The sequence below is a fragment of the Stenella coeruleoalba genome, assembly GCF_951394435.1.
Source record: "Stenella coeruleoalba genome assembly, chromosome: 1".
In the NCBI taxonomy this organism is placed as follows: Eukaryota; Metazoa; Chordata; class Mammalia; order Artiodactyla; family Delphinidae; genus Stenella; species Stenella coeruleoalba.
Genome location: NC_137169.1, coordinates 7,847,270 through 7,862,329, shown reverse-complemented (window position 1 = coordinate 7,862,329; position 15,060 = coordinate 7,847,270). Strand labels below are relative to the sequence as shown.

Here is a 15,060-nt window from a genome sequence, read left to right as displayed (position 1 = left end):
TACTTTGTAATGTGGAAGAGAAAAACTTGAAGGGGCATAGAATAAAATGGGCAAGTTTACTAAATGGAATGAGAAAATAATTAAGAACTCTACAAATTACTTAAGAGCCTACATGTGAAACTATACATGCATCAGAAAAACCCAGGGCACAAGGGTGCAGAATAAGGTCTTGCTCTATCTTAGGTGGGCGCAAGTTTACATGGCGGAAAACTATTAAATTAAAATAGCAGTCAAAGCTACATAAGACATAAAGCATTCTGATAAACTAGAATCTTTATGTGCAAAAAAAAGCAAACAGAAAATACCTAGGAATATCCTTATCAAGAAAGAGCCTGTAAAAACACAGAAAAAGCTTTTGTTAGTGCAGCAAAAGAAAAAAAAAGGAAAAAAGAGAGGGAGAGAGAGAGAGGAGAGAGAAAAAAAAATATATATAAAAACACAAGTTTGCTGATAAGCAAAAGTGAATTCAAGTGGACAAACAATTAACAGAGAATTCCATGGGACACAATTTGATAAAGGGCTTACAATGACATGGGTCCCTCTCCTGAGACGTTCAGTTAAGGAAATGCTGGGCACAGAAGGGAGAGTGGAGACCACCTCTATTAACATCCCTTTAGGAGGTGACTTACTATTGGAAATGGTAGGAAGTTGCTGTGGAGTTAAGGGAAAAACAAGTCAGTAGGTAACAGAAACGCAGGGCTGGGGAGAAAAGGAGTAATGGCCCTTGTCAGCTGCGCTCCACTATCAATATATCACAAGAGCCCTCTAATTACGTATGTAATACACCCAACTGGAGTTCTGTAAGTTCAACTTTAAACATTAAACCTTAGGCAAAAAGAACAAAAGCTCTCTTGACCAAACTCCATTTAGCCACTTACCAAATGAACTTATGCTCTCCACATCCCTACAATGTATAGACTGACGTCCATTTCTCATTGAACATTATTCTAAAATAAAGAGGTAGCTCATCGCCCAGAAAATTTGCTCCAAAGAGCCGAGTTTCATGCTTCTCAAGTGTCAGTACTACAAGCCTGTTTATGTGGTTGCATTTGCTATTATAATTATCTAATTTAATTAAATATTAGATAAATCACTGAAACATGAGGGCAAAAAGAATTTTTGCTTAGTGTGAAACAAAACTAAGTGTGGAAACTTAGTGTGAAAAATAAATTGAACATTTAAAAAAGACTTGATAATGGTGAATTGTTTAAAAAACAGCTGTTAAGTTTGGGTGAGATCAATGTAAAAGAAAGAGGGAAATAAAATTTTGATGATATATGATAAAAAGTTTAAAGGATTTTGCACTTAGATTTTATTCACAGGTTTCTAGTTCCACCAAATTGAAAAAATAGGTGATGAATTATGGGTGTGGCTTTGCAAGAAAGACAGTCAGAAGTCTAATAAATGAGCCTACAATTAAAGAAAAGGCCTTGGCCCTATAGCAAGAGCTTGACAAATTAATGTACATTTATATACTTTAAGTTAAAACAAGTGTTTAAAGTCTGTATCTTCTTTTTAAAATTTTTATTTATTTATATTTTGGCTGTGTTAGGTCTTCGCTGCTGTGCGTGGGCTTTCTCTAGTTGTGGCAAGCAGGGGCTACTCTTCCTTGCAGTGCACGGACTTCTCATTGCGGTGGCTTCTCTTGTTGCGGAGCACGGGCTCTAGGCGCACGGGCTTCAGTAGTTGCGCAGGCTCAGTAGTTGTGGCGCATGGGCTTAGTTGCTCTGCGGCATGTGGGATCTTCCTGGACCAGGGCTCGAACCTGTGTCCCCTGCATTGGCAGGTGGATTCTTAACCACTGCGCCACCAGGGAAATTCCTCTTTTTATTACTCTTGACTTTAGCAATTTTTTTTTTAACTTTTTTTTTTTTAACCTTTTCGGCTGTGTTGGGTCTTTGTTGCTGCATGCAGGCTTTCTCTAGGTGCGGCGAGCAGCGGTTACTCTTCATTGCAGTGCATGGGCTTCTCACCGTGGTGGCTTCTCTTGTTGTGGAGCACGGGCTCTAGGCACGTAGGCTTCAGCAGTTACAGCACACGGGCTCAGTAGTTGTGGCACGTGGGCTGTAGGCACGCGGGCTCCAGTATTTGCAGCACGTGGGCGCAGTAGTTGTGGCACACAGGTTTCGTTGCTCCGCGGCATGTGGGATCTTCCTGGACCAGGACTCAAACCTGTGTCCCTTGCGTTGGCAGGTAGATTCTTAACTGCTGCGCCACCAGGGAAGTCCCAGCAACTTTTTTGATTAACTCTAAGCTTCTACTGGGAAAGATAAACTGCTTCTAACAAAGCCAAATTCATCTTCTACAGCATGTGACACGCTGCCGGACAGGAATCAAAGGACTTTTGAAGGTTACTCTAATGTAGGCAAGTTTAACATAACCAGCACTTCAACCAAACACCATTTTTCCCTGTTTTGCTAAGTACCATAGGGAAGTTTAAGATATATTTCTCATAGTTGCAAGGAAAATGTGGTGAATGCCAGCTGAATACTTGCTGTAAATGTCTGGCAGAAGAGGGAACGCTATGTGGGGTTAATGCTGACTTCAGAGAAATGGTATTGTTCAAGATTTTGCCCAGGAATAGGCCAAGGCGGGGGTCAAAGCACCCTACTTTACCTCTGCCACACCCCCTCCACATAGGTACACACCCTCTCACCCACCTTCCCTTTGTGTCCACAGCTTCTGCCAGCTCCTCTGACTGGCAAAAAGCAAACAGACATTTGTTTCCTTTTCCTCACTCCCATGCAAAACAGTAACATAAAGAAACAATGTAAAGAAATTAATCCTGGCCCGAACTTTTCATTTCTGCTTCTGCTTATTGTCTCATTTTTCCTCTCCCTCTTGCCAACACATGTGAGCAACTTTTTTAGGAACAGGCAGACCACAGAGAATTCCTGTAATTCAAAGGCTGAGTTCTGAGCCCACATTAGAACACACAGCCACTCCTGTTTCCTAGCCCTCACCACGTAGAGAAATGGGAGTCTCTGTGCACGATGACGGGACTCCTTTCCCAGGGAGGTAAGAGCGCCCCAGCAGATTTATTTCCAGTCTGACACGGGAATGTAGAACGGCTAGGTACTTTATGCATTGTCATCACTTGATTATAAAATGGAATTCTAAGGGAAACTAATTTAAAATAAAATTCATTATTTATAGCAGCCAATCTTAGTCAGAAGAGTTTATAATAATTTATTGCCTTTATGCATAAAGGAAAATGAAAAGCAGATACTGAGACTCCTTGAGCCGATACTGGCAGCAGCAAAGATGAACACAAGAGGGTTCACTATACCTTGGAGGGCATGCTCCCATGACACCCCAGGCCGAGAGGTCTTTCTCCACAGCAATCACTTCATAGGAAAACATTTAGTCTTAGCCGTAATTAATTTGTACTTTTAAACCCTTGGGTGGCATGCTGAGTTTTCTTTTTCTGCTTTTTCTCTGTCACTGTATTACATCTACTCAAACTCCCCAGGGGATAGAACATTTCCATTCTCTGGGGGTATCATCACATACAAGTACCTCCAATGATTTATGTTTTTATTTTTGAAGAGCAGGGCGGACAGGGGAGGAAACAGGGAACTTTGAAGTGAGAAGGGGAGAGTCATTAATGAACAAGGAATCTACAGTGAATCAATCAACCCCCCCTAGGGCTGACTCACCACATTCCCCGGGTGCCCCACCTGCTAGAGTTGTGGGAAGACTTCAGGTACTTGGCAGAGATGATATTTAAGGAGAGGATGGCATCAACTGTGGCTTCGTCCACCTCAGCTTTATTCCGAATCCGGCCTGAGAGAAAGAAGAAAGAAACCAGAACATGGGTATGTTTAAAAACAAAGTGGTAGGACTTCCCTGCTGGCGCAGTGGTTAAGAATCCGCCTGCCAATACAGGGGACATGGGTTCGAGCCCTGGTCCAGGAAGATCCCATGTGCCGTGAAGCAACTAAGCCCGTGCGCCACAACTACTGAGCCTGCGCTCTAGAACCCGCGAGCCACAACTACTGAGCCTGCACTCTAGAGCCCGTGAGCCACAACTACCGAGCCCGCGTGCTGCAACTACTGAAGCCCGTGCACCTAGAGCCCGTGCTCCGCAAAAAGAGAAGCCACCGCAGTGAGAAGCCCGTGCACTGCAACGAAGAGTAACTGCCGCTCAATGCAACTAGAGAAAGCCCACGTGCAGCAACGAAGACCCAATGCAGCCAAAAATAAATAAATAAACAAATAAATTTATTTTTTTAAAAAAAATCTGCCTGCCAATGCAGGGGACACGGGTTCGAGCCCTGGTCCAGGAAGATCCCACATGCCGCAGAGCAACTAAGCCCTTGCGCCGCAACTACTGAGCCTGCACTCTAGAGCCCGGGAGCCAGAACTACTGAAGCCCGCACGCCTAGAGTCTGTGCTGTGCAACAAGAGAAGCCACTGCAGTGAGAAGCCCGTGCACCGTAATGAAGAGTATCTCCCGCTTGCCACAACTAGAGAAAGCCTGCGCACAGCAACCAAGACCCAACACAGCCAAAAATAAATAAATTAATTATTTTTTTAAAAATCAACTGATTTTAATAAATAAATAAATAAATAGAAACAAAGCGGTAATTCATTAGGCCAAAAAGAGACTGTCAAATCTCTGTGTAATTTCAGGTGCCGGAAGCGTTGTTTGGTCAGTTATAATCCTACAGTCTAATTCTGTAATTCTTGGCCTTCCATTCTTCTCCATATTCTATCTCCCCTTTACATCCCACATTTAGCCAACGGTGAAAACTTACTCTTTGTTCAAAGAGCTTCTCATATATGTCTCAGCTTTAATTTCCAACATCACTGCCCTGCTCACGAAGGTCATCCCCTTCTGATCTCAGACATGGCAACAGCCACTTAACTGGTCTCCCTACTGCTCTCACGTCTCCCCCTTTCCAAGCCATCCCACACTCACCTTCTACAAACTTCTTAAGCCACTGCCTTCATTACACCACTTTCTTTTTCAAAATCTTACAATGCTGTTTTCAAATAACAGTAGGGGATGCAGCACTGCATAGAGGTTAAGAACACAGTCTCTGGAGCAGGACTGCCTGGGTTCAAATGTCAGCTCCAACACTAACTATCTGTGCGGCCGGGGCATATGCTCAACCTCTGAGCCTCACTTTCCTCACCTGTGAAGTGGGAATAACAATTCTTCCCTTATAAGATTGTTATGATCATATTATATGTTTGTTATGTTACATAAACTAATATTTTTAGAGCATTCAGAAAAGCACCTGCCACATTTCATGTTTGTTATAAAAATAATAAGCCATAGGGTTATAGAGAAGCCTTAGTTAACTGCTGCCTCTGCACCCCACCCTTTCTGGTCAGAAAGCATCTCTCTTGTTTTATGTAATAATTAATCTTGAAAAGCTTGAAAACCACTGCCCCAGATAGGACAGAGTATAATCTTCCTTCCAGGCCTTCTTAATCTGGTCCACAGATATGCAAGGTGTTTATGGTTAGAATTCAGGAGGTCTGAACTGGACGGGAAAAAAAAATTACAACTTTATTTTCAGGAACCTCTAACTGAAATTTGCCTTTCCCTGCAATTATGAGGGGAGGGCACAAACCACAGGAGAATCAGCAGTACCCATACCTCTGTCCCCAGCAGAAATCACAGATGTTTTCATATCACACTAATGTGGAGTATCTTGACATTCATCACCACTTTGAAATGATAGAAATCAGACCTGCTGCTTATTGACCACATCATTGAAGAGCTTATGCTACAAATTTGTTTAGTAGTTTAACAATTGTATTTCAATATTAGTAGTTCCCTTTGTAGTCCTAAGTGCTTTATTTTCTACATTTAAAAACATAATTCTGAGGCTTCACCACTGCCAAAGGGGTCCATGGCAAAGCTAGGCTCAGGCCCCCTGCCTCGGGCTCTCGTTCCACAGCTTATGCTGTTTGGCCACTCTTTCCTCTCATGGTGCTTTAGTTTCGTCTCCCCACTCTGGCCACAGATTTCTAGCCATTTGCACGTTAGACATTGCTGACTCTAATTCCAAATGCTTGCAGAAAAACGAAACCCTCTAAGTTCTCTCAAATCACTCAGATCATCTCCCACAGGCTAACCCAGTTCTCCTGGATCGTTTTTGTCGGCAACTCTTTTAGCACAGGTCTTTCAGTTGTTCTCATTCGGTACTCACTCACCAAACTGCTCTGTACATGCACACACGCTGTCTCCTCACTAGACCCCAAGCTCACAAGGAGCAGACTTCTCTTAGGCCCTCTCACAGCCTCGGGCCCAGAACTGCTCCCACAGGCACTGAGAAAAACAATGGCAGGTTGAATAACTGATGAAGGGAGCTGGGAAACAAGAGTAGTTTCCAACTCAAGGACTCTTCTGACAGTCACGCTCTCCAGCGCAGCCTTCCACACACTCCCTGTGCTCCGAACAGGGAGCAGTCACTCCGCTAAGGCCCGTCCTCAGCTGCTGGAACATACTCACCTCCCACCAGCTCACGGACATCCTTCCAGTGGAGTTCACTCCCTTTCTCATGGATAATGGTTACTGTGATCCTTCGCTGGATGCCCTAGATAATGGAGCAGGGCTGCAATTTAGCTGGGACAATCTCTTATTTCCTCTTGTCTGTTGTTTTCTGGATTGTCTGATGGGCAGGAAGGGGAGGTATGGAGGGGGAGGGGAAATGCTGTCCACACTGCTATTCTGAACAAAGGGACACAGGTCAGGGACTGAGGAAGAGCCAGGTTCTGATATGGCTTTTAAGAACCGATGCCCAGATTGAAAGTCCCCGAGTGTGCCCATCTGGCTCATAAGCACTTTTGGGCACTGACTAAAGCTACTTTTGATTTGCCAAAGGGGGACCTACATTTCATGGCCAGATTTTTAGTCCACTGAAACCTTCATCTTCAATCTCCATTAAGAACTTTTGGCTGTGAAAGCAGGGTTTCCAAACATCACCAAGTGAAAATTGTATAAAATAACATGGAAGCTGCACAAATTACTACGTAACTGAACGACACAAAGTCTTTCAAGATAGCTCTTTTAAAATATATTTACGGGGCTTCCCCGGTGGCGCAGTGGTTGAGAGTCTGCCTGCCGATGCAGGGGACACGGGTTCGTGTCCTGGTCTGGGAGGATCCCACAATGCCGCGGAGCGGCTGGGCCCGTGAGCCATGGCCGTTGGGCCTGCGCGTCCGGAGCCTGTGCTCCACAACAGGAGAGGCCGCAACAGTGAGAGGCCCGTGTACCGCAAAAAAAAAACCCAAAAAAACCCCATATATATATATTTACACATAAAAGCCAGGGTATATATCAATAAATATAAGCCAAGGTTTGAGAAACATTAAGGAAAGGAGAAAAAAAAATGATGGGGCATTGTCCCCTGACCTCCAAATACCCTTGAAATGGAGATTAAAAAAAGCAGAGAAACAGAGAGTTATGTTTCTTATTCTAACTTTTTTGGTGTTCCCTTCTAAGCCCTCTTTTGCTCCTTCATTAGTACCTGGTGAAGCAAAAATGTCCCCTGGCAGGGCAAGCCTGCTGTATGGTCAACCACAGCTGGAATATACCTATAAAAACAGAAATGTAAAAGAAAGAAGTTAGACAGAATGCTTGTGCTAAGTGCAACTTCACCTGCAAGGTCCTCCCTGGTCACTCCAGCCCTCAGTGGTCTTTGTTTTCTAAACTCTGATCCCATGTCTTTCTCACCATCTGGGGTGGACATTTAATTGGACAGTCATATGCATTTAGTAAACCTTTCCACATATGTATGTCTCATCATCCTGACTAGACTGAAGTATTCATAGGGCAGTAACATCTTTTGGCTCCAATCCCAGCTCTCTGTCTAACAGATATTTCCATAAATAACATATAACTGCAATGGCAAGTGTCAGGAGATAAGAAAGAGATAATTTCAGATTCTAGATCATTTTTTAAGAATCAGAAAGCAATTAACTCAGTAGAAACCATTTACTGTAACTACTGCTCCCTCATAATGCAAGTTATAATCACATTATAGATCTGTCTGTGGAAAGTCAAATTCCTCGAAGCAATGTCACTACTGACAACTCTATATAGGATCGATAGAGCCAAACCTCACACACAGTAGGAACCCAATAAATGTTTTATGGAGGTGATCATAATGGTATTACCTAGCATTATAAATAGAGGATCATTAAGATAACATTTATCCCCTACCCTTTACACTAACCGATACAGCCCCTTGCCTCTGTTTCGGGAGAGGGATCTCTTTTGTGTTTTTCAAAAGCATTTCTGAGACAACTATAAACAGTAATTACATTCGTCACTTAGTCTAACACAGCTCATACAGAGAGAGTAAGCTGATGCTGATCATTTTGATCTGGGCCAGTGGTCCTCAACTGGGGGTAATTTTGACCCCTAGGGGCCATCTGGCAATGTCTGTTGTCACAGCAGGAGGGGAGGTGCTCCTGGCATCTTATGGGTAGAGGCCAGGGATGCAGCTAAATATCCTACAATGCACAGGACAACCCCCAAAAACAGAGAACCATCTGGCCCCAAGTAGTGAGAGGCTGAGAAACCTTGGTCTACAGAAACATTCTGTCCCCTAATCCCCTGACATATCGATATGCCTTTGGCCCTTTTATGTGCAACATGCTTCTGACTCCCTTTGCTTTGCTGCTGCTAAAACCCACTTTGCAGGTTGTCTTCCCTCATAGCAAAGCGCCATTCTTCATGATCTTGCTATTGCTAACAAGAAGGTACATTATCATACTAGACAGTTCTCTGACAAACATCTGATTCAAAGAATAATATAAAGACCCTCCCCACCCCAAATTCAGTTCAAAACTGGAATGTGACAATGTTCTGTGAACCCAAAGACGAGAGACTCAAAATTACATTTTCTAATTTTGGAAAAGTTGTCATATTTAAAAATTTATAAAGTTGGACTTACTCTCCTGTAGGCTCCAATTCACTGATCTCAAACCAAACCAGAAGATCGTACTTGCTCATGCTCTGGCCAAGGCTGGTTTTGCTCATGGTATTTAACTTGGTGGCTGGAACTTTTAAAAGTTTTTGGAAAATGTTAAAATTTGGTCCAAGTCTACTCAGCAAAGGTATAAGCTTCTCTAATGTCAGTCTTCAAGGACACACTTGGGAAAGGCAGCGAGAGTGAGGGGATAGATTTCAGTGCAGAAGAGCCAGAGAAACTTCACCGTCAACTATAGCAGTACCTCTAACTTCAGAGAACAAGGAAAACGGAAGAGTCAGCATCTTTTTCCCTCTCAACAAACTACCCAATGATGAGAAAACAGGTTTGATGCAGAGTAAATGTGCTCACAAAACCATTAAAAAAACCTTCCTTAGACTCTCACATTTGCAGCATGCAGAGCACGGTAACAATGTGGGACAGGCAATGTGGGGCGAGCCTCGCTCATCACAGGGCCTCATCAAAGCTGCTGTGGCGGGAAAGACCCACCCTCCAACCCAGTGGTTCCTGAACCTCCCTGCACATGAGGGTCACCTGGGGATCTCAAAGATGGCCCAGGCCACACCGCCAGCGAATTAAATCACAGTCTCTAGGGGTGGGACTCAGCCCTCTGAGAGGTTTGAAGCCCCCCCAGGTGATTCTAATGTGTGGACAAGTTTGGAAACCACTGGTCTCATCTGTAAATACAGGATTCTGTAAATGATCTCATGTTACCCATTTTCTTCAGATGTGAATTCCATATTCTTATCTGTACTGATGAAATATATTAGCCAAAACCCCCGTATTTTCAAGAATTTCAGATTCCACATGGTGGGCATTTTGAAACACTATGTAGAAATTCTGAAATCTTGGCAATACAAAGAGGGCTCTCTGCTCTGAACCTGGGAGCAGTGGTGTGAGTCCAGTGACTTGGGATCTAATTATCGCTCAACCACTAACTAGCTATGAAACTTTGGTTGAGTCACTTAACCTCTGGGAGTCTGTCTCCTCAACTAGAAAATGAAGATCATAATATCCTGCCTACTATCTAAAAAGATGTTGTGAGGATCCACGGACACAATGCATCTAAAGGGCCTGTGTGACTCATACAGCGCTATTCAGAGGCATGGCCTATCAGCATTGTTCACCCCAGCTGAATTCCAGGTAAGCTGGTGATGATGCTAGTCAAGAAGGTAACAGGGGGTTAATGGCTCTGGTGGGCATCTGAGGGTCAGAAAGCAAAACTAGAGCATTACAAAAAGCCAGCTACCAGTAAAAAATCCTTTAAAATTAAAAATACCATTGCAAAGAATCCACACCAACAAATATAAGGAGCCCCCCCCACCCCCCCACCCCCCTGGATGATGTGAAAGGGGCATAAATAGAGAAGGTGCTTCCTAAAAATCTCTCTGAAGGAAATGTGATATGATCTTGACAATGTGCTGAACTCTACATGCAGGTCAAGTAGCAAACAGAAACGTCGGTGTTTCATACACGGAGAGCCAGGCTTTAGGACCAGCCTCTGAGGATGGTTCTAAATCTAAGGCAGAGCTAATTTTAGCTACTAACCATCTCGTTTAGGTACCCTCTCGGTCTGGCGGCTGGGAACTGGCAGAAAGAGAAAAGGCGGCATTGGGTCAGCCTCATCCTGGAAGGTGGCAATGGCGGAGGATGCGAGCACACTGGCGTGCTCAGAAAATGTGTCCAACACATGCACATTCACATAGTCAGATATGAGAAACCGAATCAGCTCAATCTTTCTCTCATGGTCTGAAGGCAGGACGGAGGCGAGGAGCACAGAGGTGGAGAATGAGCACAGGGCGGGGTGGGAATGAGGCAAGTGGGCAACGAGGAAAAGGGATGAAAATAAACAAAGAAAAATCAGAACAGGATACATGAACATGCGGAATAAACGTAATATGCAAAGGAGTGCCCAGTCACCTGACAGTTAAAGGGAGTTACACACAAAGCAGAGAGATTTAGGAGCATGGAGCTTATCAAAATCTGCAGTAAGAAGACCACAGTATCGGCGGGGATATAGAGCCCTATTGTTTGGAACCTCTTATTTCCATCAGGAACCAACAATTCTCGTTCCTACTGGACACCGGAACACACAAGGATGCACAGAAGTGGAGTAGGAATTTGAATATGATTTTTTATCTGAAAAGTCACTCAGAATAAGAGATGTACATCATACAAAGAACACAGCTGTGCTCACCTGGCTTGGATAGTGGCATGGGCGGAGGGAAGAATCGTCGAGATGGCTGGGGTGGACTGCAAAGGAAGACAAAAGTTCTTCAAGACTAAACAGTCCCATGCTGGTGTTAGTGGCGTGTTTAAATCCCCTTTAAAAATGGATCATTTGTACTTTCAACTCTGGTACCTTATCAGATATCAGATATAAACCCACACAGTAAAACTGAGGCTAAGACATTTTGATAAAAGTCCCCTTGTAAGTCAGAGCTAATAAATAAGAAAAATTTTTCTGTTAACAAGGACACTCTGCCATCATCCCGAAGTCCCCATCATTGTCCTCCTCCCCAATTTTGATGTCTCCACTTAGAGACACACGCTTCATAGTAGCTTTATGCTTCATAAAGTTCTGGGCGGTTAGGACCAATTATATACAACTTTCAGGTTATATCCCTATCACCCCAACTTTCTATCCTATTCAAAGTCTCTTCCTACAAAAAGACAGTACTCAAGGTCACCTGGGCAAAACTCAGTTTGCTCTACCTACAGTTAGTGACTGGGTGGCTTAGAAGAAAGATGGTGATGTTTCTGAAATGGAAACATAGGGTAATATATAAAACTGTTATTTACCTATCTTAATTCCTCAAAAGATTTCTTCTTTTCCAGCAAGTGACAGTAACAACAATAACAACAACAATAATATCAATAACAAAAATCTTTGCTCATTCGGTCCAAACCTGTTAAGCTCCTGTCCTTGCAGGTGAAGTGGGTGCTGCTGATAATGCCCAAAGACTTCAAACACGATAGGCTTGGTTTTGATATAGTCCACAAATGATTCCGTCACCTCCACTGCAATCTAACAAGGAATAAAGGCAACCTAGATTAGCGAAAGATTTATTATAGGAAAATACACATTTTTGCTGCAAACAGCACTACAGCACTTTGAGTACCCAGTATGTGCTGGGAATTTTACTATGAAGGCCTCTCACACCAAAAGAGAGGGGCTCTTCTCTGGTTTTCGTTCTACAGTTAACTTCACCAAGCTTCAGGCATTCAACACCCTCCACTGTCTGCCCCAAATGACCTCTGGCCCCTCTGCTGCCCTTCACACAATGTTTGGACTCAATCTGCTGCTCCCTTCACCTGCTCTCTCCTCCACCGTGCCTGAGGGCTGGCCCAGGCTTCAGCCGTGCCTGGGAGGCCTTCCCACATCTCTGTACCTCTGTCATCCCTGTACTTCAAGGCCCAGCTCAAATGGCAACAACAGTATGAAAAACACGACTGCAGACTCTGTGCCAGGTACAGTGCCAAGCGTGACCCACCTTTTCTTATTTACACTACAGTCTTCAGGAAGTTCCTCCACCTCCTTTCTCTACAAAAACATCCACCCCCAACAAAGAATGTAGCTTAAAAGACTCTTCCCATTAGTAGAAATAACTCTCCCTTCTCTACTCCCGTTGCATTTAATGAATACCTTTCGAATGTTTCTATATCCTGTATCACTACAGTTTAAATATGCATTTATTTCCCCTATCATAATTCTAAGCTCTTCGGAGGCATAATCTACCCTGTGATCCATCTGAGCACCCCCCCGTGGCGTCAGACACAGTCCTTGTGCACAGGAGCCAATCAATATTTATCATATACAGGCATGCTCATATTTATACAATTAAACATCAAAAAGAAAACAGTGTGTTCTGTATTTGCTTGTTCCATTTCTGGAGTTGCCCTTTCCTCTCGCATTTTAGGGAGTGGATTATGGTTGGCAAGAGAACAAGACTGTTCAAGCAGTAGTGAAGCTCCTGGATGCTAGAGCCACGTCTCCCTGGGTTCAAACCCCACCTCTGCCTCTTCCTAGCTTTGTAACCTTGGTGAGTGACTTCGAGTGCTCTCTGCCTCGGTAATCTCAACTATAACGTGGGGATTATGATAGTATATGGCATAAGAGTGAGGATTAAATGAATTAAGACACAAAAACACACCTATAACAATGACTGACACAAAATAAGCTCTCAGTGAATGTTAGCTATTGTAATGAGGATCACGACTTTTGAACAGAGTTGAGCAAATCTTTCTAGAAGAGATAGAAGGTCTGTTTTCTTATTCCACTTATGAGAGAGTTGTAAGGGGCATTAGAGGGCTAATCATAGAATCAGCTGCAAGGAAACAGATTCTGAATCTTAATTTAGCTACAAAATGTATTTCATAGTTTCTACATTAATTGCAACCAAATTATTTGTCTCTTATGGTGTAAAGAATAACATATTTAACAAAACTCATATGCAACATGCTTATTATTCTAGGAAGGAAACACTAAAACAACTCACTATATTCAAACTGACAAAGAATTTATTGGCAGACCAACCCCCAGGCTACTCACAGGCCCCACTGTAATTCAGAGAAGATGCTGCCTGCTCTGTCCACTGAGGATTAGCTCAGGGCCCTGGCCGCTCCCTCCACTGTCTGTTCTCATCACAGAGCTCCCCCTACACAGCAGCTTAGATTATCAACCTTCTTCAGCTGAGAAAGCCAAAGGGCCCCCACACATGACGACTGCCTCACCCCAGCTGCTTCAAGGTACCACAAACCCGCAAAACATTTGGCAAAAACGCCCACGTCACTTACATTCTGCACATGATAAAAGCCCAGAGGACTTCCTCTGCCATTGTTTTTGAGGGGTTCAGTGGAGAACGCTTCATCATGGCGATGCAAAAAGCTTAAGAGAAAAAAAAAAAGACCCGCGTGAATTTCGTATTAATGGTTTCATCAGGATCAGCTTGGATCCCACTGGAAAGTAGCACCTTACTTAAGTAGAGTCTTTAACTGAGTCAAGTTATTTACGTTTCCTTGTAGAGAACATTTTCCGTATCACTCAGATAGCATTTTAGCTTTTATGTCAAAAATGACTGAAAAATCAACTAACCCTATCACTTAGCCTTGTGAATGTATGAACAGTGAATTCAGTGAACTCCTATTCCCTTGTAAAAGTTTTTTACTGAAATAAAAATTGTGAAACCATTTTGTACAGAAAAGATTTGGCAGATTAAAGCTTCTATAAGGTAGTATCAAAGCCTGTGGACAGCATACTTGCCTGGGAGTCTATCTAAGACCAGCTAGGAGGAGATGCAAATATCACCTCTTCCAGGAAAGCTCCCCTGACTCACTCAAACAGCTCTATGTTCCCACAGCACTAGAGACCTATTTTTCTTCAACAGCAATGATATCATTGTTTGTAATAATGTACTTATTTGCTTGTTTCCCCAAAAGACAGTGTCTCCCAGAGGGCTCTGAATGTAGAAAATACTCCTGAAATATTTGAGTCAGTGGGCTATGTTGACTTATTCTCATAAATATGAGATTTGATTGTTCTCTCTCCCTCCCTATTATTAGTCTGACATAAAAAGAAGTGGAGAATTACAGAATACTCAATTCAAAGATTTACTGCCAGATAGAAATATGCACCAGAAGGACATCGCATACTCCTGCAAGAAAAAAATGGAAATAAGAGAATACTTTTTTTTTTCTGGCTGTGCCACGCGGCATGTGGGATCTTAGTTCCCCGACCAGGGTCTGCAGTGGAAGTGCGAAGTCTTAACCACTGGACCACCAGGGAAGTCCAAGAACACTTAGAGTAGGGGGTAGAAAGACCAGGATCATGAACTACCAGTCTTCCAAATTACACTTGACCTTTGAACAACACAGGTTTGAACTGCGTGGGTCCACTTATACGTGGATTTTTTTCCATAGTAAATACTAGGGTACTGCACAATCGGCAGTTGGTTGAATCCTTAGATGCGGAACTGCGGATATGGTGGAACCCTGGATACACAGTCGGATTTTTGACTGTGCGGGGGGTCAGTGCCCTAACTCCTGAGTTGCTCAAGGGTCAACTGTAATTCACGGAGCCCGAAGACAGTGGTGTACTTCTGCCAGG

At 43.4% G+C, this 15,060-nt stretch overlaps 1 protein-coding gene across 4 annotated transcripts in view; it reads right to left on the bottom strand.

Moving 5' to 3' along the window:
* KIF1B (kinesin family member 1B) overlaps positions 1–15,060 on the bottom strand; it is a 148,132-nt gene that overhangs the window by 17,029 nt on the left and 116,043 nt on the right. For all 4 annotated transcript variants that reach the window (XM_079938471.1, XM_079938472.1, XM_079938474.1 and 1 more), the window contains 7 exons: positions 13,752–13,842; positions 11,864–11,982; positions 11,152–11,207; positions 8,919–9,027; positions 7,488–7,554; positions 6,470–6,554; positions 3,681–3,786 (listed from right to left, as the gene is read on the bottom strand). In XM_079938471.1, coding sequence (XP_079794597.1) covers positions 3,681–3,786; positions 6,470–6,554; positions 7,488–7,554; positions 8,919–9,027; positions 11,152–11,207; positions 11,864–11,982; positions 13,752–13,842 — 633 coding nt within the window. The remainder of the gene's footprint in view (positions 1–3,680; positions 3,787–6,469; positions 6,555–7,487; positions 7,555–8,918; positions 9,028–11,151; positions 11,208–11,863; positions 11,983–13,751; positions 13,843–15,060) is intronic.